Here is a 25,494-nt window from a genome sequence, read left to right as displayed (position 1 = left end):
ATCGCTCAATATGCATATTATGTATTATATATTATGGTGAACGCCAACGCGCTGCTCTCAATGCAATGTTTCCGACGAATCTTGTCGAGATTTGTCGGCACAATTTTACATGAAACTGCCGTTTCGTGAATGAGTGACTTGGAGATGGGAATTAAGACGAGCAGATTTCCCAATGACGTTCATCGCGGGAAAGAACGTACTTATATCTTACGCCGCATGAATAATTTACGGGGATAATCGCGCGGCGCTGAACCGAACCATCGTAGGTTATGAATATAATAATATCCACCTGTTAACGCATTTGCATTTATACGCGTGTCGAAAGTGAGTGAATAACAGTTAATCGAGAGGGGCCGTTCTCATCGTCGTGACAAGATAAGCAGCGCCGACTTTCGCGTAAATCTTCCCGGGGGTTAATAATTTTTCCAAGTTCCCATCGCACGCGGTATCGACAATCGCGCTTGATCTTCTCCGCGTGAGGTTCGTCGAGAAAAAGCGAAGTGCGGCAAATATATTTCTATGGAGAGCGCGCAACGTATGAACCTCACGTACAAACGACTCCGTCATTACCGAGGTGTTTCCTTTCGACGGAAGCGTTTCCGCGACATTCCGGGAAATATTTCAACACGGGAATGTATTCGTCGCGTAGAGTAGCACTTCCGCTTGAGCAAGATTCATGGAATCGTAGTAAATTCATATAAGTCACTCCCGCTCCCGATTCCTTTTTATTCGCACCGAGAATTTATCTCGCAAACTTGAAAGAGAGCGACAGAGAGAGAGAGAGAGAGAGAGAGAGAGAGAGAGAGAGAGAGAGAGAGAGAGAGAGAGAAAGAGAGAAAGAGAGAGAGAGAGAGAGAGAGAGAGAGATCTGCGTGGCCGCAGGCAACGTGATACTCGGAGGAATGAAGTGCAGCATAAATTCTGCAGCGCCGGTGAAATTGGGATTGACACGTTACTGTGTTGCACCGAATCGCGCATACCGAGCACCCTTCCGAGCTGACATCCGTTTCGTCCTGAATCCTAATGCGCAGGATCGCAATTTTAACCCTCGTCTTAACCGTGCGACACATAAATAATTCACGTTTCGCTGTACAAGCAGTCTCGCGGAGCGAGAGAAAAGAAAGAAAAAGAGTGGGAGAAAGAGGAAGAAAGAGAAAGTTCGCGTTTGCTCTTCAACTTTAAATTAAAAACTCATGCCGTACAATTTACCGCGAGTCAATTAAAAATTTTAATTGCACCGATCGCCTGGGCTACCGCGATCCGCATCGTCGTGTCCCAAATGTCACGTTGCGTCATTAAACTTGTAGATCTTCGCCGGAATACGCGATCACGCGTTTCACGCGGCTTCGTCACGTTGCGCCGACGAACGTAAACTCCAACCAAATTTCCCCGAGTGTGTTCTTCGAGCTCATCTTACGTTAATTTACCGGCAGACGAGATTACCGTTCTCCATAATGTTTAATTATCTACCGTGTTGCAAGTTTTAGTTATTTCCTGAATAATGCGCGAGTAATAAAGGGAACGTTGCCGAATGTAGTTGCCGAGTAACAGCCTCCTTTCGTTCACCCGTGAGTCCGCACTTTTAGAAACTGCAGAACCCATTTGCGTTATCCGCACGAGAGCGACGCGAGGGGGGAGGGGGATGGGAAGGTGGAAGGTGGACGCGCACACCCCTGCGCCGCTCTCGCATAAAGGATCACCTCTGTGTCGACAATTGCCAAAAGTCCCACCTTTTGATTTCGCACGGGCCGCGCGACACTCTCTCGGCTCCATTTATTTCCTCGCGCCTCGTGGCGAGCAATTGCCTTTGCTTCTCATTCGGCGCTACAGACCGCGCGCTCCTGGGAACAGTTATCACGCGAGAATCGTAAATCATCAAGCACCCGGTGGGAGTCGTACATTTTTATAAAAGTACCCTCGGTCTGCGCAATATTCATCCACTTCGTATTGTCGCTGTTACACGCCCGTTCCGTGATCGCCTCGCCCCCCTCCTGACCCCACATTGATTTATCCCGTCGCGCTCGCGTTCCTTCAGGACCTTCAGGGATAAATCACTCGTCGTCGCGCGAATCCGTCGTCCGTCTTCCGCGTCTGAGAATCGGACAGTTCGAGCGACCGAGTCGCCGATTTATATGATATATCCTATGCTGGTGTAGTTAAGAGGAAAGTAAATCATTCTAACAAGTAACACTACCCAACCTGTCACTCACCGATTCCAATGAAATTTGGCATGCACGTAGAACATTGAAAAATATTGAACACGTGTTTTTTTATATCGGTTGACAACGCATTTTAAGGGCGGTAATCACCCCTTGATCATGACCTAAACATGAAAGCACTATTTCAACCCTTTGTACATATTACATGTGATTTCCGTCAAACTTGTCCTCCATTGAACTAGTCAGTAAGGGGTTTTTAGGGTCGTTGATTACGAATCTGGAGATAAAATTACAAAATTCAAGATGGCGGACCCAATATGGCGGATCGAAATTATAAAAAGATGGCTGGTTCAAACCAACTTTGATATGTGGAGGTTTTTGGGGCTTCTAATTACGAATCTGAAGTTGGAAGCCAAAATATAATTCGTTTGTCGCACTTTATTATTATTATTATTATTGTTATTGTTGTAATGTGTTTCACTTGTAAGATTTTTAAGAAAGTTTATCGTAAATTTTCAAGGATATTAATTATATAAATTTTCTGGACGTTAAGATTAACGTTTTAAACATTAATAGATTTTTTGCTGTTCAAGTTCAGAATTTAAATAAATAATATGAATGAATATGAATAAATATATAAATAAATAGAATATAAATAAATGAATAAATATAAGGCATGAGAGACCAAGATATCTATATCTATATCTTATCAAGATATATCAGAATATTCATACATATTCCGCTCGGATACTGACGGATAATAATCTTTCGGAAGACCAATTTCCTAATCTGAAAAGAACTGACGCGACAGGTCAATTTTGAATACCGATTCATTGTTAAATTCAGTACATGTAATTGCCTGAGGCAATATCCTCCTTCACTGATACAATTTCGATCTGTTATATTGCGTCATATTCCGTCATCTTGAATTTTGTAATTTTATCTTTAGATTCGTAATCAGAGGCCCCAAAAACCTCCACATATCAAAGTTGGTTTGAATCAGCCATCTTTTTATAATTTCGGTCCGCCATATTGGGTCCGTCATCTTGAATTTTGTAATTTTATCTCCAGATTCGTAATCAGCAACCTTAAAAACCCCTTTCTGACTAATTCAATGGAAGACAAGTTTGACGGAAATCACATGTACAAATATGTACAAAGAGTTGAAATAGTGCTTTCATATTCAGGGATCAAGGGGTAATTTCCACTTTTAAAATGCGTTGCCGATATAAAAAAACACGTGTTCAATATTTTTCAATGTTCTACGTGCATGCCAAATTTCATTGGAATCGGTGAGTGACAGTTGGGTAGTGTTATTTGTAAGTGGTAAACGATCCCCTCGCCCACCGTTGACTTTTACTACAGCCGTAATAAATATTTTCCTTTCAAAATATATGCACAGGCCGTGTTCCATTAGAGAGAAAGAGAGAGAGAGAGAGAGAGAGAGAGAGAGAGAGAGCCCATCGTTCATCATGCCAGGTCAAAGAGTTCGGTTCGGTTTTCCGAGTGAGATGTAACTTTATTGCATTCAATGGAGGGAAACTATTCATCAACCAAAGTAATCGTCGGCATTGCCTGTGATTCTTCGCCAATGCTCCAGCAGCATTCGCGTAGCTTTGTCATAGAAAGTTCACCGGTTCACCGCTAGAAAAGCATTGGAGATCAAATCGAACTTTCGGAGCGAATATATTGCTTGGATTTTCGGGGTGGAATTGTCAACTTTTAAGATTCTCAAACTCATTTTTTGAAACGTTGAGTTTAACAAAGAATTTTGTCGTTTCGCGCACACGTGTATTGTGTTGCGCAACGAGCAATTTCAGATTTTTCAAGTTCAAATGGAAATGGTTATATTCTTTTTACGTCGTTATAATTTTATGAAATAATGTACGGTGCGGGAAATCGTACGGTGAAAACGACACGTACATTCTCCCACGAGAAAGATAACAATATAAAAATACAATAGTTTTGTTTTATTTAAAAAATCCGAAATTACGTACCACGTAACTCAATATCTATTCCAACGGCAAGCTCGCCTCTTTCAGAGAATGAAACAGCGAATGATATCTTCCAGAAGAAACGACGGGCTCTTGTCTTTTTCGCGCGGAACACTTGACATCTCACACATATATTTACACGTCCACTCGCGCGTACATCCTTTACATATACTTTATATATTCACCGTATTTGTATAGAATTATCATTTGAATAGAACTTTCGCGCAGAACTGTAACGTAACTGAATGCCGAGCGTATCAACGACCCAAAATCCTCGCGCGTAAAATCTCTCCGCGCGTTCACAATAACGTTAATACGCATTTGTAATATTCGCAATTCATCGGAGCGAATATTACAAATTTTTGACTCCCTTTTGACTCCCTTTTGTACACAAGGTGTTATTTCCTCCGCGGGGCCTCCGCCTCCGCCCTCCGCTTGCTTCGTTCCAAAGAGATCTATGTGCTTCTTCGCTCCGAAAATCGCATCTACGCAAAAGTCGGCCACACGGGATCCGTCGAGAGCTCGGTAGCGCCGATACATCGCGAATGCTTTTAATTTATAACCACCGGTCGGCCGAATTCGTCTTTTTCATTTCCCCGGGCCGGATCCGATGCATCTCCCCTGGCGTGAATAATGCATATCCGAATCCGGTGTTTGGATTTATTTCTAACGTACGAGCACGAGGCGTTATATCTCGCCGGGAAAACGCACCGCGCCGCCGCCTTTAACGGAGATTCGCGAACTCGTAGCGAAGTATGAATCCCTAGCTTTTTCTGCTCTTCGGTCTCTTTCAAAACTCACTTTGGAACGATGCCATGATTCGAGAGCCATCGCGTTCTCGCCGACTGATGGCTCTCTATCTTACAGCTCGTCCGTCATGTCGGCCATAACTGATAGCCCAAACGAGGCAGATTAATGGATAATGTTTAATCGTAAATTGTGCGCTCAGGAACCGATAAGTACTGCCTGCGATATCAACGATACAACCGTGAGAGACCGTTCGCTCGTGTAAGAGCCTGTGCGTTCGGACGGTTAATCTGGTAATTAAAAACGTCTGACGTCACGACTTCCTTCCGCGACATTCGGGAAAAGAGATCGTTCCCTCGGAAGATACGTATAAATTAGACTTCTCGTGCCGCGAATTTTCCTGTTTGCTTTTGTATCGTGCCTTTGTGCAGAGTTTACATTGTTCAAAGAGAATGAATCACCTGAACGTCTCGGTCGAAGTAGTAATCGTGATATTCCGCATAAGACTATTTATATCCGTCGGAGCGATTTACTCAATGAACAATCATCGCAACGCGCAACCGTTGCAACTCAGCTCTCAACAATAGAAATCGCCGGGAAGCATGAAGAATTAAACCCGCGCCTTTTCGTGCGTCATGACTTTTTGCCATTTTCGGACACGAGCAAAAAATTGCAAAGTAAACCCGCCGGTTAATTCCGCGGAAAGATCGTGAGTATTGTTGCGCTCTCTCTCTCTCTCTCTCTCTCTCTCTCTCTCTATATATATATATATATATATATATTATTACATAATCTTTCTCTCTATATATATCATTACATAAGTCACAAATAATCGGTAATAAATTGCACGGCGAAATATGTATTTATTCATAGCGCGCAACAGAACGTTTGCAGCGTGCGTAATACATTCATAAATGCGCTGTTTTCCCGCCGCTTCTTTCAGCCGCGATGTTTTACGCTACTTAATGTTGTCGTTACTGTAATGCGAACACGCACGCACGCTCGGCGGGGATTGCATCCAAAATAAGGGAAAAGAAAGCAGCCGCGCATTAATATGTCATGAGCCGGACGCGGACACACGCGATATTTGAATAACCCGAAGCGACGGTGCATTTGGGATTTATGCAGCCGTACGCAGAAGCGTTCTCATAGAAATACAACACGCGCATCTGTGTGACGTTCGCTGCATCATATTTAAATCACCCTGCGCGCGCGCGCGCGCGCATGCCAAGGAATAGTATCCTCGGGACTTTCGCCAAAAGCTCCTAGCGAGCAGACGTCTCTCGGCGCGAGCGCGCTTCCGCGAGAATGCGCGATAAAATCGCGGCCGCACCACGACGAGCTGCTGTCGCGTCGCGTCGCGTCGCGTCGGTATCGCCGGCGAATTGGATTCGCGAAGTTTCGCCGTCGCAAAATACACGCTCTCGTGAAATGTCGTTATACGCAAAGCTCGGAAATCAATTGAGTTTAATCGCAGCGCGGCAGCTAATTCCGCCGCCGCCGGTATTCGCGACTGCGTTTTCGCGTCGCGCAATTACGCGAGAAACGCGTAGAATGTTGGCGAAACGTGCGGCGTAACGTTCAGCCGTCCGGTATGCCGTTGCTAATTAAATTCACTTTGCTCCGGGAATTAAAAAGGGAAAATAAATCAACGGTGTTCCTCTTTGGGATGCGTTTCCGGGGAAACGACAAAAATCGCGAAGAAAACAACAACATCTTTGTATCATCAGCCGGAACTGCTGAAAATAGAAGCTCGACTGCTGAAACTCGATCCAACTCGGTCCAGCGAATCCTGATGGTGTATCAAAGGTTGAAACACCCACCCTCTGATAGATAGAGGGAGAAAGCTTGAAAAATAGCGGAGACGAATCTCCTGCTCTGTCTCCGTCTCACACAGATATCCGAAGCGGAAACGATAGGAATAAAGCACAAGCGACGTGAGCCGATTGTGATACACATTGCACATATAAATAATCGATCGCGACGCTCGCAGAGCGATAACAGAATTTCAGAAAAAAAAATAAAAAGTTAATCTTTCAGCTCCCGCGACACGTGGAATTCGCCCAAGTAAGCTTCCCTCCCCCCCCCTCCTCCCTCCCTATCTATCTCCAAGCGGATCCTCGGTTATCGCGAAAATAATTACCGCGCGCGCGGCTTAAAAATTAAGCGGCGCGATATATTCACGCTAAACGGCCGGATATCCCGCAACGCTCGAGGGATTAGCCGTAAGATCGCGAGGAGAACTACCTCCGTCGCTGAAGCGTCGACGGAAAGCCCTGTCGGCGCTGAGCAGCGGCCGGGTCGACCGAGCGCTTCGGAGGCTCCTCCAGTCAGCGGGGAATATAATTGGTTCCGAAAACCTTGGCGAGAGCAGGTTTCAGCGGATCCGACCGCGTGCGTTAAATAACGAAGGTAATCCAGCTCGAGACTCTCTCGCGTCGCACTACGTAATGATATGTACAGGAGTCATTGCAGAGTGATGACGGGCGAACTGCTTCTCTTAACAGCGAGAAGCGCGTCGAATGTTTGCGCTGAAGTTTTCAACAAGTCACGAAGACAAACGCTTGTGTACCCTCGCAGTGAGAGCACGCGAGATCACCGAATAATCTCTCGCTCTACTCGCCGCGACGCGACGTACCGAAATACTCCTATTTGTTCTTCGCAAATCTTTCATCACGTATACATGAATGTTTGAGTATAATAATTTTGCAGCGAATAGAATAACTGGATTCTCACCGGTTGAAGTATTTATGCGACAAATTTATAATGTCGCTTAAAACTTTCAAGCGCGGCATGAGCGGCTCGTATTTGCTGCCCGGTTTGTTTCATGTTTAAACGGCGGCCTTTAATAAATCATCATCATCAACAGCGGATGCAATGACCTTTCGCCATCGCGAAATACGCAATTACGTTTATGTGTGAACATTTCAAGCTGTAAATTGTATTTCATCTTTGAGGTGTCGCTCAGCGCATCTCGCGTCGAACATGAAAAACTGCTGACGTTAGTCTAGAGAGATTATTTGCAACAAAAATTTATCCCAAATGTACAAAAAGTCTCGTGAGCAATCTCTCTCTCTCTCTCTCTCTCTCTCTCTCTCTCTCTCTCTCTCTCTCTCTCTCTCTCCCCCTCTCTCTCTCGATTAAACGAATAAATTTTTGATCGGATTTTGGATCGATTCCGACTGTTTTCGCGTAATCAATTGCGTTTCAAAAAATTGGCCCGACGAAAAGCGAAAATTGTCGTACATTGGCAGGACAAGGACCCGTTGGGAAGCCGAATGCGCGGAATTAATTCTATTAAGAATTCTATTAGCGGATGGCTCGCGTAATTGTTTGTTTATCGACTGCCCTCTCGCCGTTCACGCGGACGAAAGCAGCGCAGGGCAGGTGGAAGCGCAATCGCGCAATTGTGAACGGGAGGTACGCCAGTAGCGGCAAGTGCGCCACCGCGCCGAATTGAAATTGCATCCGATTCCTTAATTGCGAAGCCGCCACGAAGCGTAACGCCGCTCTCTCGTGCTCCATGGAAAGCGTCTAACGAGCGTGACCGAGTTGCGAGCGACGAAACGAATTCGCGTCGCGCCTTCGCTGCCGAATTTCATCCGTCGCGCGACATCCGGGAATTCGTGCACGCGAGAATTCGAACAGAGAGCGAAGAAGAGAGAGAGAGAGAGAGAGAGAGAGAGAGAGAGAGAGAGAGAGCGTCGGGAAACGCATGGAAATTCAACGGTGCACATTTTCCATTAAGCGGCTGCCGGCAAAGGGATGTTACGAAATCTAGAATAATATTCTGGTAATTAAACGGATCCGCGTCGGAGAAGAAGGAGGAAGAGGAGGAAGAGAAGAACTAGTATTCCATTTGCAACTGTAATTTCGTGCCACTTGCGCGTACAGAACAACGACGAAAAGAAATTAATAGCTCCCCTCCTAATTAGGAGGGAGGAAACCAGCCCGGAATTGTATCAGCGCGATATTGGCGAAAAGTGCTTGTTCCGTCTCACAGGACCAACATCCTTTATCCTCCGTCTCTCTTTGGTTTCAGGACATATCGGAGTACAAGTGCGAGAACGGCAAGACACCCACTTACGTTCCTCACAAACCGGTCACCGGCGTGATAGGCGCCGCGTTCAGCGTGGTCTCCATCATGGTCGCCAATATCTTGCGGCTCTTCAAGGTAACTATCACACAGTTTCGTCGGCCGTTTCGCTATGTACGAGGCGCCGCGAATGGGCGATCAATCGATAACGAGACACGGACGTTCTCGTGGGTCGCGCGTTGCCGTGCGAGGCTCAACTAGTTCATCCTGAATATATATATATATATATTTTTTTTTTCTTTCCTCGTCGATTGGCAATATCTCGGGAGCAATTTATTACGAAAGGTTAACGAAGTAATCGGTTAATCATTTATGAAAATTAAACTCGCCATTATGCAGGCAACGATTAATCTTAATTAACATAAAAGCGGCAATGAATTTGGAATTTCTGCGGGACATGCAAGTCCCTGCGTAGTAGCGAGAGAATGTTAATCAAACTTCAATCTTGCTTCAAATAGAGGAATTAAACGAAACTCAACGTATGCCGAGATTACGTGAGAATTTTATTGTCCCTCGGTAAATGTGTGCGTATATCTTTTAAACATTCCGCACACAGGCTGGTAATTTCGTCAAATTATTATCGAGAGAATATCAAGAAGAGAAGCGGAAAAAAAAGAGCGTTACACACACACATACACACACACACATTGCATAAACATGATACGATCGTTTTTCATTTACATTTATAAATCCCAACGTTTAGCAGGGTATATCAGCGTAAACATATTGTCGATAGAAAACGCGTCGCGCCAACGCTCGGCTATGCGTATCACGTCGGCACTTTGGACGTTACACACATAACAAATTGGGTTAAGCCCGTACAGAACGGGAAATATACGGTGGGATTTAATGGAAGGGTTTTCTAAGAGTTTCCCTATTCATTTCTGTCTTTATCTGGGCGATTCGGAACGTTGTCATGCCACGCTCGTCGATCGCGATTGAGAAGCGAAAAATAGCCATTCCGAGAGAGGCAGTCTTGTGTAAAGCACGGCCGGGTATCGGCAGGTCTTTGCAGGACGTGTGAAAACGTAGCTTCCTTTGATACGAGGACTACAAAGGGTGAGTTTGAGAAAGAGAGATTGAGAGAGAGAGAGAGAGAGAGAGAGAAAGAGAGAGCGAGAAACGACGACGACGACGACACGAAGAGCAAGCAATTCCGCTGACTTTTTCGAGAAGAGGGGAGGTAGTATCGAAACTTCGTGACCGGTAACGGCGACGGCGCAACGTCGACACAACTATCAATCATAGTCATCCATCCGCGACGACCGTAGCGGGAAGAGCCACTCCCGTGACGCCGTTCCCGTTCACATCAGGGATAGGACCCCCAGCTCTCTCACGGCGCCTTCAAAAGACGACGTGCAACACGAACTCGTTGGAAAGGAACCCGGTGATCCGCGCGAAATCGGCTTGCCAAAGAAGCTCCTGCCGTCGTTGTCGTCAAGACGCCTCATCGATCCGCCTTCGCCGTCGTCGAATGCGTCAATGGATCCTCTCGCGGAATGTTGCAGCTCCCGTCGAAATGCAAACGATTATATCTCGCAGACTGCTGCCGCATAAACCAAATCTACAGTCCGCCATTCGATTTGTATTTTTGTCTCTCTATTCCGTCGTTTGAATAAAATAACCGGCTTTAACTAGTTTAACCCTTTGTATCCTGACGGTACTTCAAAGCATCGCTCTATATATGCGCTCTTGAACCTCTTTCCCGTGTCTTACCCTACATTCCTATCGGTACTTACAAATACCACGTCAAAATTTAATCATTGAATTGTTACAAAATTTATTTTCCTGTTTCTTATGTTTATGATATGCCAAGAGTTATTTAATTACGCAAAAATTTAATAAGGTCTTGGGTTTAATTAATTTAGGATATAAAGGGTTAAACCAAATCTTTTCACAAATACATTTGTCAGTTTGTTATACGTTGTATTGCTAGATTTTGAACTGTATTAATAGACGATGAAATCTTTAAATTTTCAACGCAGAGTACAATCTGTGCATAAAAGTATAAAATTTTAATTCCACTTTTTATACATTCTTTATTTTACGCCTGTTACGCATTGTAAAATATGAATTGAGTTTCCTCCTATGCTTTTTTTATTTTAAAATAATCTGCATTGAATAATTTGAAACGTTTGTTATATTTTTATGTTAGATATATATTCTTCGTATAAAAAATATTATTTTAATGTATTAATTATATTAATTAATTAATTTAATTTAATTTAATTTGATCAATTAATTATTTTAATTAAAATATTATTTAAATATATTAATATTTTCATATATTCCTACGAATGAAGTTTATGATAAATATCGATCATTCACATGCATCAAAAATATCATATCATGTGTTAGGGGCGATTTCAGAGAGATATGTCTCTTGTGTGTAATCTTAATTTTATATATATATATATATATGTGTGTGTGTGTATGTGTGTCACGATAAAATGCAGACAGTCGTATTTTACGCGAGGCGAGAGCTCGAAATTCGCGATATCCGTCGCGCACGCGGATTAAACTCGCGAGACCCATCAATTCCGATGAAAAGACATCGGATAAGAAGACCCGAAATGCACCGTTGCACGTAAACGAGCTGCGGTTCTGAGAAGCAGGCTGCATTTTATTGCACGTACACTTTTATCGCTCAGCCTCATTATTTTATAACGACCCACTTGAATTTGAAAACTACTTCCCTCTCTGTTTATCGGCGGAAGCCAAGTGCCCTTTTCAGTTCACTTTCCGCCGGCGCGTTTCCACCCGCGCGAGGAAAGACAGACGCTCGCGAGACAATCGTGCGATTTCGTGCGCCGCTTTGTGCGTCTTCGCTCAAAGAAATTGACGCGAATAAAGGGGGCTGCGCCGAAAATGTCTAATGTCCGACTCAACGGCGCGCGCTCGTATATCCCCATTAAAATCCTCTCGTGTACCATTTGCCCGAATAAAGTTGTTCCCCAGATATATAAATTCCGTCGGTTTTCTGAAAACGCGATATTAACGCGATGAAAACTCTCGACGACCCGAGGACAAAATATCGCAGGTCGCCGAGAGGATCCCAAATCTCGTCGTTAGACTTCGGTTCTCCGACGTTCGTCTGTCAAAAATTCCACAAAAAGCGTCGGGCGGAAGCAAGCGCGCGTCGATTTATGAAATCGCGAAAGGAGAGCGCGGTAACTTGCACTCGTTTCGAGACGACGACGAGAAAAGTGGAGAGTGTGCGGACGCGCGCGCCACGGGAGAACGTCACGGCCGCGTTATGTTACATGTTATTCAACTCGAGTTGATGCCGCAATCGTAGATTCTCACGCGCCCGTCGCATTCGACGATTTACATGGCAAACGTAACTCGTTCGTTAGGATTTCTCGGTATGAAGCCGCTCGTTGCACTCGATGGGTTTATGCGATGCTTTTCCTTTGTGCGGCCATAGGACGCAATTAACCCTTTGCGCCTCGTGCATATTCGCATTGCGTCAACTGCCCGTGATAAAGGGCAAATTTAAGAGTTCGCCGATACAGCAAGGCACACTTCTCTCCCTCGAGCTTGATTCGAGCGATTGGACGGAGCGACAAACGTATTAACGCGGACCGTGCGGTTGTTCCGCCGCCAATTCGCCATAATTTCACACTGATAGAAAAATATAGTTGAATTAACTATAATCTCACTATATTTTATAGTTCATTTTGGCGTCAGCTATATTTTTATAAATCGTGGAACCTGCAATATAGTAGAATAAACACAAATATATGGTCAATAATTGTCTTAAATAATTGTTTAGTTACTTTTACCACATATATAGTAATTTCTCATTCACAAATATAGTGAGATTTAATATTCATATAGCTACATCTGTCATCATTTAGTAAATATTCTGGCAATACTGACTATATAAAAGAGTTACTGTTACCTACCATTTCATATTTGTATCCATACAATAATTTTAGTTTAACTTACTATAATTCTTAGTAAAAATATTATATGGTTGGTTATACTATTATGTCTATATCGTAATTATTATACCGATATTATGGTAATACTTACTATAAATATGATATTTCGGACTATAATTTAGTTACTATATCATTATAGTTCCAAATATCGTATACTTTTCTCTCAGTACACGAAGTTTGTAATTTGCACGGAGTTTTGAATTCCGCCGCGTCTACGAATCTTTTCCCGTCAAGCTCCCCGACCGGTTTTATCGGCTCTCAAGACGGCTCTTTGAGACGAACGCGCACGATCTTCGAGAGACCCGGTCATTTTATGCATTTTGCGCATGACGGTTCTTCTGGATGCGATGACTGCCATCTTCCGTTCTAGTTTGTTCTCCCTTCATAAACTTCGAAGTTATGTTGTCTTGTAAATACCGTTCGATCCCACACAAGCAAGGTCGCGCTCTCTGCCCTTCCGCATCATCGTCCGACGTATCGACGCCGAACAATGCGCAATTAAGGGCGAAATTGGCAGCCAATTACATGGCGAGTCGTTTCATCAAATGCCCTATTTATTCCGTCCGCCGTCATTAATTCATTCTTCTCGATTCGTTTCTTCGCCGGTCAGCTTTAAAGTGTCGCCGGTCGATTCTCGGCGAACTGTTCGTCGCGTCGCGAATCGCAACTGCGCTCATCGGAATTGCAACGAGCCGTTTATCGCGTCGCCTCGTCGGGAATATTGAAAATCGCCTGGGAAAGACGCTCCGGGGTTATTAATAATAATTTAGTTAGAGAATAAAGGATCGCGAAGTCTGCAGAAATTCATAGGGAGTATCCTCTAGGAGAAGAGAAAATCCACACGAAAGAGGGAGAGAGAGAGGAAAAGAGATACACCCAAAAGAAAGTAATTTCCGAACAAGCGGAATCATCTAAATTTTAGAGGATTTTATTCTTACATATGCCTCAAGCCTCAAGAGGATTCCTCTAAGAATGAGAGGAAAATATAAACACATTATTCTTAAAGTTAGAGGGATTATATGTTACATGCATAACGCAAATCTTAATGATTTTAATATAAATTTCCTCTTATACACAGATTATTTAATCTTTTTTTAAGAGGATTATCATTTATTCCTACTGTACTTTATTCTTATTGATTATACTAGTTAATTTGAAAAAAATTATAATATATAACGAAAAGTAATATGTGTATATATAGATGTATTTCTGGCTCAGTTCTACAACAAGTAGGCACGAATGAAATGAGATCATCGTAGCAAATAAATTTCCAATCAGTTTCGTTATGGATTTCATAGCTAACAAAGATATTCATGATAACCAATTGTATGAAACATAGTTAAAAGAAAGAACATATTATTCAACTTCTTGCAATAGATTATAAATTGTATTTGACCAAATATGGGTAAATTATTTTAATTATATGTTACTGGAACACAGATACACCTATTTTAAAATAACATATGGTTATTTTTTCGTTCATGTCTGGAGGTAGAGCATGACTGAACAAAAGAAGCCGACATTCAAACCAACATATTCCTCTTCATACAAGAGGATACAAGAGGAAATCCTCTTAAAATAAGGGGAAAACAGTTGAAATAATATCTAACAAATTTTAGATGAATAGTTTACCTTAATCGCTTTATCGATAGAGGAATCCTTTTTCTGTAAAAGGCTTCGCTTAGAATATGAAACTATGGGGCAAAATCACTTTACAAATAGAACACTTGTCTTTGGGTGTACACACGTTCCCGTTTCAGATGTGAAATGTTTAGAACAATAGGCCTGTGGTATTACATTACATTAGGTTTATGTTATCATAATATTGCATTATATACACATGCGAGTAACACCGACATCGTCATTTAATGTTATATGTTGATATGATAATTTTGTATGACAATAATACAACTGGTCTGATTGACACTCAAAAGCCACGATACCGGCAACAATAATGCAACGGCTAAAAATCGCTCGCGCGTGTGGCATTTGGATGGCGCACAATATTGAAAGATCGAACTTGACAGACGAGACGGACAGTTACGTATCCCTGAAATTTGAACGCGATCATACCTGTCAGGCCGGTAGGACAGATATTCCTGCTTTGAGTTTCGACCGCGGCACGTATCGCTGCTGCCGCGCCGCGAAGGGACGAAACGTTAATTGAGTCGAAAATCAATTAAACGGCCGATTGTCCCGAGGGGAGTTAATGAATAATTTCCATACAATTATGAGCCACACGTGTGTGTAATTGTTGGTTTAAGCCTGTACCTGACCGCAACGCACAATCGACCGCGTCTTTATTAGAGAGCGGAAACGTTCGCCGAATGGGCTCGTTTTCCTCCTCCGGATGGAAGCCGCGCGCGCGACTGGTTTGCCCCGCGAACTCGCGTGCAATTTTGCCGTCGTGTCACTTTCGCCGGATCGTCCCGGCCGCCTTTAATGAGCGCCGCGATGAATCCGAAAGTATCCTCTACTTTGGAGGCTTTACAGCGCGACACGGACGGCGCGAAGGAACGGCCGAAAAGATATTCATGAGCGATGATATCCGAGAGCCGCGGCGCGAATTTCCAGCTGCATCTAAGGAAATCGATGTCCATTATGGAAATTACCGCTCCGTGCAAATGACGTGCCAAATGGCTTACGAAACGAGACACCGAGTGTATCGAGTAGACATCTAATTGCCACGGATCGTTAATTAGATATCTGTTGCAGCGGATCAGTGCATACATCGATTTCGGCGTCCCCATTGAGACATTCTAATGACTAATTATCCTCGCGCGCCCAGCTCTCGGCGAGGGTGTCCTCCTCCGCGCGCCGTCTCGGTGCGTTCATTTGGCGAAACATTTAGTCGGTCTCAACGCGCGCGAGACTGCACGACAATGGGCAAAAGGAGGATTCTCCTTTGCTTTAGGCAATTTCGAATGTGCGCAACGGGAATATCGGCAATTATCGTCGCTGCCCGTTACGTCTCGCGAGTGCGATAATACAGATTCCCTCTCTTTCTCTCTCCCCCCTCCTCTGCCCCGCGTTCCTTGCTTTGAATCGGTTAATCAATTAGTTAATTAATCCCAATAAAGCACGTTGGCCGCGCACGGCCAACAAATTATGCTGAAAAGTACAAATGTGTCAGGAGGAAAGAACAAGAGGACAAAATTTCTCGCGAATTAATATTCTCTCTCGCTCCCCTCCCGCTCCACGGCTCGCACGTACTCAGTTCATTCATTAATTACATTTCCTACAAATCACATTACACCGCGTCGCAATTGATCGCGAAGGTAACATTGTTACGAATAATGAAACCGACGAAATGTAGCCATTTGATAAACTAATATTATATTTCCCTGCCAATCACGCTGTAGGATAATCTCGGTAATGAGACAAAATTGCGGTGTCGCTTTAATTATTACGGGGCGAACTCTCTCGGCCTCGTGTCGAATTCTGCCTAAAGTGACGTGCGCGCGCGCGCGCGCGCACAAACACTCGATCGATCGATCTCGCTTTCTTTGTTGCTTTTCTTCGCCACCGCGTCTTCGTGATTTTCGTGTCGATGACCCGACCGCTAATAAGGTCTCCATCGATCACTCGTAGTTCGTAATTTACATCACGTCAGCGGTCTCGCCACCGTAGCCGCCGAACAAACGCATGCAAATTAATACGGAAAGCGATGATATGACGCGGCTTTCGCCTGCTATTGTCGGTCTTCGCGTCTGTGTCTGCGTCTACATACTCGTGTCCGTGCGAGCAACAAGAACGCACGATTACGCCGATAACATCCGTTAAGCAGCGACGCTATCAACAAGAATATCTCTCGGTGTAGCGCATGGTCTTTGTGTAAAAATGGAATTATCCCTTGCAGCGCTCAGAAAGCCTGAGACAGGATATATATATAGAGGGGGAGAGAGAGAGAGAGACAGTCGCTTTCAGCAGACTCGAGATTATTAGATTCGAGATGCTGTGCCTTACACAGATGCTGTAAAGTTACGAGCGCTCTTCGCATTCGCGATGGAGAAACAGGGTCGCGCATCGAATGACAGAGGATATTAACCTTCACGTGCGCGCACCCTCTTTTCACGGCGTTTTAAGTAGTTTACGCTTGAAATAGATGCGCCGTGGTGCGGGAAATGCGATTTCGAGAAATTTCCTGCCATCTCGCCGATCGATGTGAAAGATAAATATATACAGTTGGATCCTTGGAAACGCCGGCGGCGGCCGATAAGCGATAAGAGATACCATGTTGTCTCACATTTGTGAAAGTACAACGCGTCTCGTTATATTTATACGCGATTCTTTTTCGCAAGAGTGACCGCTTCTGTAAATTGCAGATACCTCAAGTGAGCTATGCGTCCACCAGCACGGAGCTTTCGGACAAGAGCCGCTTCGAGTACTTCAGCAGGGTGGTGCCGCCGGACAATTTTCAAGCGCAGGCGATCGTCGAGGTGATCCATCTACTCGGCTGGAAATACGTTTCTACGGTCGCGGTGGAGGGCGAGTACGGCGAGAAAGTGAGTGTCGAGCTTAATTCTGAGACGGTTGACATATTGCGCTTAATATACGGGCAATTATTGCGACGCGCGTCTCTCCCCCTTTTCGTATTTAACGAATCGCGTCGCGCGTTCCACGGAATTATTCTCGAGCGACGGTAAGACGGTATTTTGTTTTTCAAAGGGACACACGGTTTTGTGTATCGCTGTTGACGGGAACTACAGGACGGGATTATACGTCTCTTTCGAAACGCTCCGCGGAGATATTAACAATTCAATCGCAAAAAGAAGAGGGAGAGAGAGAGAGAGAGAGAGAGAGAGAGAGAGAGAGAGAGACGCATTTTCATGACGCGGCATGTATTCATGTAAAAACGTTTTATTGAGTCGCGCGAGATTTTGCAAATATCACGGCCTGGTTAAGTAATTATCGAATAATTACGGGGAGGATTTAATTGTGTTATAATTATTGCAACGTTGCAATCAGTAGAGACCGCAGTATAATTGCCTTATTTTCACGATCTACGAAATGAGAGCGCGCGCCTATCTTTAACGCATTAACGCGCGTCGATAAAATAACGTAAAATTACAATCACGCTCTCTGTCGGAATTCGAAATTTCCAATTATTGCGAGATTACTTTTAAACCGTCAAAATTCGATCAGTTGAAGCATTCTCACGTGACTAAAGTGTCTAAAGTTCGCGATCGCATCGAATTTCGTCAAAATTTCTACGTACGAACGGTTGCTGAAATGCAACACACACATACACACACACACACACACATATACAGGCGTCGCGTTGCATCTAGTTGGGCCACGTCGCGAATTGCCTTAATGCCGCGTTAGTGTAATAGTTATTGCCGCGAATGACAGCCATAATGACGATTAAGCGATGGTAATTACGATGTGAAATCGTAGCGCGCGCTCGTTCGCGTTAACAAGCTGAGACGAAACTAATTGCGCAATCATCAAGCAAGAAAACTCGATGTTAAGACGCCATTCGCCGCTTAAATTAGGCGATTAGTATGCGACGAGGAATTCCGCGCGAGGAGATTACCCGGGGCGGACCTGTGATTTTGCAAAAATCGCGGCGACGAGAAAACTTTTCGGTCAACTTCTGCGCTTCGGTGAATTCGTGTCGTCACCTAATTGCGGGCCTCGCGCGCGGAGGAAATCACATTGAGAGTCTGCGGCGGAACGGCTCGCCGGGGTGATAATCTCCCAGTTTATTATTTCTCATCAATGGGCTGACGTCCACCGAGTAAAATATGCAAGTTGAAAATCCCCAAAGCGACCGATCGCGCGTAAATCCACGTCATTCCCCGCCGAGTCCCCGTGCTCTTTTATTCCCCTGCGCTCCAACGTCGTCCATTAATTGCGATTATTCTTTAATCACGTGTTCAAACAAGCGTGATCTCCCGTGCTATCGAAATTCCCATATCGCTTCGTATTATCGCAGCGGAGGCGAAAGCGGCGAGAGCGGCGAGAGCGCGATTATTCAACGAGAAACGCCCGTAATTTCTCCGACGCTGGGACGGCGCGCGTAAGAATTTTTCATATTCCCGCGATCGGGCGGGATGATTTTATGACCCAATTATAACGGCGAGATGGCCGCCTCCTGACGATTATGCGCCCGCGCGACAATGGCGTGTTCCGCGTCTTGGAACGTGCAAATTTGCAGACGTCGTGAATCGTGTACCGGCTGCGCGCACTCGAAAGGACTCCAGACGGAATGGCAGTAATCGGGTGTCGAGTAATTAAGCGCTGCCACTGATCAGCCTAATTAATCTCTACCAGGTATCACAATGGCCTGGCGATTACGTCGCATGAGTAAGTTTGCTGCTCGAGCCACGTTCCTAAATATACTGTGTATAATCGCGGATACTCACGGACTATTAATCCTACTAACGTTCGAGATACCGTAAAACAACACCGCGCTGGTTATTCCACCTAAAACGCTCCCGTTGTGCTTTAAGCGGTATTATACGTGAAATAAATCTAACCGCGGCCGAAGTATCCCGACGGTGTTTTGTAGAAACTCGCGCGGCCGGGTATGCAACAAAAAAGTACAATGAATCATGACAAGACAAATGTAACTCTATACTTATCTACGCGCGAGGTAAATATATTTTGGAGGAAAAATCTATTTTAGTAGGCAAAGATATGAGCGTAAAAATTATGTTGACATTATTAAATCAAAGAAATTGGCTAATAAGAAAAGTTTGGCAGTGTGCGACAAAAAATACAATGGATCAGGACAAGAGAAATGTAACTCTATACTTACGACGTATCTTCGCGCGAGGTAAATATATTTTGGAGGAAAAATATATTTTAGTAGGCAAAGATGTGAGCGTAAAAATTATGTTAACACTATTAAATCAAAGAAATTGGCTAATAAGAAAATTTTGGCAGTTCTTGGCTCTTCTTGGCCGATTTCCCCACCGATTGAATATCAGTACGTGAAACTCCTCGTTTCGTATCGATATTAAAATGAACCACCAAACGGGAAATGGAAGCGGGCGATATTTCAAGAAAATAACTACGAGGAAGGTGCAGGAGCCGAGGTCAGGATCTCGCCACGATAGCGGCCAGGAGGATAATGAGACGCTCGCGCTTCCTTTTGGTTTTTAACGAAAAATTTACGAGTCGCTTCTTCCGCTAAGCGTTCACAGCGTGGCTGCGCACAGTTGTCGCCGTTGCTAATGCGGTGTATATTTTAGCGGTCGTAAAGCTCACCTAAGGCGATTATACGAATGTGGTTTCGTTAATATCCTTATAACGGCGTGGGATAAAGTGGACGGGAATATTTATCGCGAATTAAGGAACGGGAAGCAGCGTATCGCGGCCGAACCGCGCCCAAGAGAGAAGTTGCCGGCAGGAAGTTTCCTCGCGCAATCGCCGTTCTCTGGATGGAACTTTGAAAATTGCACGATACGATTGGCGATAAAAGTGAAAAGGAGACAAGGAAAAGGGAAAGAGCACTTGCACCTAAAAAATGGCGTTGAGATGAGACGGAACGATCCTCTTTTTCTTCTCTCCCGAGAGAGAGAGAGAGAGAGAGAGAGAGAGAGAACGGAGACGAAATCAGATGCAATTTTACGCGACCGAGGACTCGCGATCGCCGCCAGACACAAATACACGTGATCAAACGCGTAATGGACGTGAAGAGGGTTCTAAAAAAAGGACGGAGTCGCGCGGAGATGAAAAAAAGAACGAGGTCAAGCGTGAGCAATTGTTGAAGGAAGCGAGCTTCGTTAAGTAAATCACCCGGGACGACGTCTTCTTGCCGTGACAATTCTCGTTATTTCTCATATAAGTACGTTGTTCGTCTGCTCCTCTGTTTATCGCTGTCGTCTACTTTACGGTACACCGATCAAACCCACGACGCATCGATAATACCGTAATCCCTTATATCGCGCGCCTTCTCCGGGTTTTCCTTTTATCCTTTTGCGCTTCTAGAAATTTTTTGCGCTCAATTTTTCTCGCGCTCCGCGTGTATTTACCATTTCATCGAAATTTAAGAATCGCGAATTTAATGTGACAACGACGTAATTCTCCCGACCGCGCGGTTGATTTCGCCGAATGATTAAAAAAGTTGCTTGGGTTTTTTACTACTTAGCTTCTCGGTCGCGCGCGGTTTTACTTCTAATTTTTTCGCATAAACGCGCGCTTTGCAGACTTGCGTTCCTCTGCACGAATTTCAAGTTGATCACTTTTCTTCTGTAAAGGTGTCGAAATCCTCCCGAGCCTCGAGTCGTCGAGGACGAAGAGATTTTCATGAGCCCGTGTGTAAGTGAATAGCGGAACGTCAAATTTTGCTGTGGACGTTGCTTTAAGCGAGTTAGTCTCTCTTATATCTTGGCGAGTGTCGGAAAACCTTATCAATTTTCAAACTCTTACGCAGTTATTCTTACAATAGACCATTAAGAAGCGTCCTAATCCGGTGGAAAATTGCTTCCGAGAATTATTAAAAAAATGACAGTTTCATCGCGGTCGTTGCGCGCAACATCTAGCAAAAGCGAGACGCTCGTCACGTAATTTAATCCGACAAATAAATTGCGCCGATACGTATGAGGATTCAATTTGCGCAGTTTAATTTGCGTACGGCAAGTAATTCAACGCCACGATTAATAAAAAAGTCCTGTGATTGGAAAAAGAAGCAAATTGATAGCACGATTAAAAAAAGAAAAACAGAAAGGAAAGATGATACCATTAAAATACATTCACACGGCACGCGATACGTCGGTAAACAAAAATTGGATAATCGCCATTTGAATAATCGCCCCTCCGCTGCATGTCCAATCGGGACACCTCGGCATTTTTACCGATGCATATTCAGATTCCTGCCAATACAAAATCGCGCGCGAACACGGCGCGCGGCTGGCCGACGCTATACGATATTCATAACATGCTCGAAAATTGCAAAGGGTACAAGGGGGAACGGTTTTCCTACCTGCCGCGCGCCGTCGTGATAAATCGCGACGATTTTTATTGCGCCGTGAAATACACCGATAACACCTGCGACGGCGACGATAACGACACACGCAACGCCGCTGCATCCTGCCGCGGTCGTCTTTCCGTCCCGCGCGATTTCCGCGCGCGCGCTCGCATAACTAAGCGCAGGAATATATCACGAAACGCGAACGCGCTATCGCAAAGGCACACGAGAGTCACTTCGATATATATGCATATATATATATCTATTTATTTATTTATTCGCGCATGCATACGCGAATAGGGACAGCCGACAAGCCGATTTATTCCAGTTTCCGTCGCGGTCGCGACTCGCACAATGACGCTCCTACGCGCGACGAGCCGCGCGTACCGACGTATGCATGCGCGATGTTAAGCACGCCGCTAATTAAATCTCAAATTTCGCTCGTTACGATATCGAATTGAATTTGATTCGCCGAGAACGTAATTTGAAATTGCCTAAAACGCGATATCAGATCGCGCGCGTTTGGATATAACAAAGAACATTATCGCAAATGCGAATCTGGATCGAGTTGGATTTCGTCGGAAATTTAGCTATCGAATCGCGGATGTGAAATGGCTCCGATAAATATAGTCTCGCGATCTCACGTTGTATAGTTTCCAACCGCGGGGGTGAGTTTGGTAATTATATATGACCGGGACGTTCAGCGAGATACACGCGAGAGACATGGTGAGTGCGACGAAATTCGCACGCTAATCATTATGTTATCCTCGCAAGGCTCTCTTAACGGCCGAGTCGCCTTTCTGCGATCGAGAGCCACGAAGAGCGCCGGTTGGGCCGTTTTCTTTCGATCGACTTCGTCACAAGAACAAAAGTACCCGCGAAAATTCGTCGTCGCTGGGCGCGTTTCTAAAAACAACGGTGGAATAGCGAATCGGATACTGACGATTCGTCATTAGCCGAAGAGGAAATATAAAGGACTCAGCGCGCGGCCGCGGTAGATGCATATGTAAATACGAATTAGCAACCGCATCTGGTGCTAGGTATTTTTTCAGTTACGACGCAACTGTTTGCCGAGAAAACAGAATCGCCGGCACGGTGTTCGATTCGCCGTCGCGTCGAACGGGCAATTGATCTGCGGCTGGAATTCTATTTTCAGGGCATCGCCAGCTTTAGCGTGCTCGCGACGGAATACAACATCTGCGTTGCAGTTAGCGAGAAGATCCTGCGGAACTCGAGGACCGAGGACTTCGACAGGATAATCGACCGTCTCAGCTCGAAGCACAATGCCAGAGGTGTCATATTATTCGTCGACGAGGACAACGTAAGGTAAGAGTTAATCGTCCTCTTTTGTATTTATATTCGATTGCGTATATGTGTGCATACATATATGCACACACACACACACACACACGCGCGCGCGCGCGCGTGCGTATATATTCACGATTCACCACGAAGGGACGCGGAAAAAAGCACGATCGTTGAAATCTGCCCAACACGAAAAACGCCGCACTTGCTTTATTTTTTAGCAACAGAAGGCAGAAAAATGGAATTATTAGACTGCAAGAGAAATGTGTTGTTGTTTTTTTTTCTTCTTGCTTTTTCTACCATTTCTACTACTGCGCCTCACCTACAAGTTTGTATTCGAATACTAAACGTCCCGGTGGAACACGGAAATAAATTGCAGTTTCGTATCTTTTTTTAATGTAATTTTTTTCGTAATCTTTTTAACGAATCGATTTTTTTTTATTAAACAACGCGCCTGCTCAATAAAAGATAGATACTTAAATACACAGTATTGTACATGTGTGATCCTTAATATCAAAATATTATTTAATATACGACGGGCGATTTTAAGGCGAGCGACAGTTTCTCACTGTTAAAAAGAACGGACCTTCTTGAGTTTAATAATAAATCCGATAATAATAATCGCCTGTCACTAATAAAATAATAAATCATAGGGAAGGAGACAGCACACACATGTCATAATGAAGTAAGTAAAATTACCGAAACCGATCGATATCGTTTCATCATCGTCGGTTTGACATCAATTATGCGCATTTAAATGGCTACGATGTTATCGAGCAGATTCATTCGAAATCCTCTCAGCCGATATCTGACATGTAATGACGTAATATCAATGGGTGTAACGCGGGAGATGTAATTTCCGATTATCCTAACGTCTAATGGCACCCGCGGAAACAATCTCGAATTAGGAAGTCAGCGTTCGTAATTAGAAACGGCTGCTCAATCGCACGCACGTGCGCGGTCGTTAGTGTTTGTTCTAAACTAATCATGGCTGTCAAACGGCTGTCGTGATAATGACAAATTGTCGTGCGACACCGAAACGAATCTATCTCTCGTCCGCCCACTATAGATAGTTGATATAATTTCATCGTGAAATAATCTCGTGTAATGGATGATAAAATGAGTACGAGACGCATTCATTAAACTTACATATCAGAGAACACGCGTTCGTCGATTTATTCTGAATTACTACACAAATTGCCCTTGCAAATTCAATCCCTTACACTTTTCTATGTGGAGATAAAAACGCGCGTAATGTATACATTACGCATCCATCCATTAATCCATCCATTGATATCGTGGCCCACGATACGCAGAATATCCCGCACATTCTAAATTTATTCAAATATCGAAAGGAATGCTACGCGAACTCTGCTCGCGGCGCGAGCAGGATGCTGAAAAAAGGCAAATACACACATACGAGGAATGCGCGATTACGGCATACTGCATTTACGAGGAACTCGCCGGGGCTCCGCGATGCGTGGAGGAAATTTTGCGAAAATGCGCAAAGATTCAATATTTTACTGTCTCCCACATCCTTCTTCCGGACAAATAACACAGAATTTGTACTCCTTACGAGAGAGATCCCCTCGAGCCGAGCAGCGAAGCTGCTGTTCGAGGGGGAGTTTATTTTCGCGGTAAGGGACGGGACGTTTTGAAAGTCCGAGTCGAATGTCCGGACGGAGAGAATGGCGAGAGAAAGAGAGAATGGAGCGCTGGTGGATTTTGAAACAAACATGCGTTTCGCCGACCAGCTGAAAGCGGATCGGAGCGTAACTGAGCGGACGAGATAACAGCGCGGCGATTAATCTCGCGCCCTATGAAGCCGATATTCGCTTTTACAGCGTGCGAAAGAGCGAACGAAAGCGAACGTACAGCCCGCGACTCGCCCGCGCTTGTAATTCGAAATTCCGGCTTTATAGTTCGATAATATGCGGCGCGGCGTGACATCGCCGTGTTCTAGATAATTCGCAGCGAAATGAGAACGATAATAAACACCGTGCATTTTTTTATCGGCGGCTTTTCACAGGAGTGCTGAGAGTGAAAGTTGTCGCCATTTGAGGCGTCTGGCCTTCCGCTCGCCTCGCGTCGTGAAACTGACGATGAAATTTGCGCGAGTAAGAAATATATACGCGCGATGATACCGCCAATCGGAAAAATGTCATTTTTATTCGTACGCGTATTTTTTCAAGCATACAAACATCAGCCGCACGGAAGGGAGGAAGGTTTTTTTTTAAACTTGTCGGAAAGCGACTAAAACGCGATTTCCACCGTCGCGTCTCTATAGCGCGATTCAGGTAATATTTTTTTCACGAACTTCCATGCG

The 25,494-nt window shown here is 44.5% G+C and overlaps 1 protein-coding gene across 2 annotated transcripts in view; it reads left to right on the top strand.

The window, feature by feature from the left end:
* Nucleotides 1-25,494, top strand: part of LOC105191861 (metabotropic glutamate receptor 8) — a 109,908-nt gene that overhangs the window by 45,573 nt on the left and 38,841 nt on the right. For both annotated transcript variants that reach the window (XM_025299270.1, XM_025299271.1), the window contains exons 4-6: nucleotides 8,943-9,074; nucleotides 17,269-17,448; nucleotides 23,020-23,189. In XM_025299270.1, coding sequence (XP_025155055.1) covers nucleotides 8,943-9,074; nucleotides 17,269-17,448; nucleotides 23,020-23,189 — 482 coding nt within the window. The remainder of the gene's footprint in view (nucleotides 1-8,942; nucleotides 9,075-17,268; nucleotides 17,449-23,019; nucleotides 23,190-25,494) is intronic.

The sequence above is a fragment of the Harpegnathos saltator genome, unplaced genomic scaffold, assembly GCF_003227715.2.
Source record: "Harpegnathos saltator strain DR-91 unplaced genomic scaffold, Hsal_v8.6 scaffold255, whole genome shotgun sequence".
In the NCBI taxonomy this organism is placed as follows: domain Eukaryota; kingdom Metazoa; phylum Arthropoda; class Insecta; order Hymenoptera; family Formicidae; genus Harpegnathos; species Harpegnathos saltator.
The sequence above is the reverse complement of the archived record's forward strand: the minus strand, read 5'-3'. Positions and strand labels throughout refer to the sequence as shown.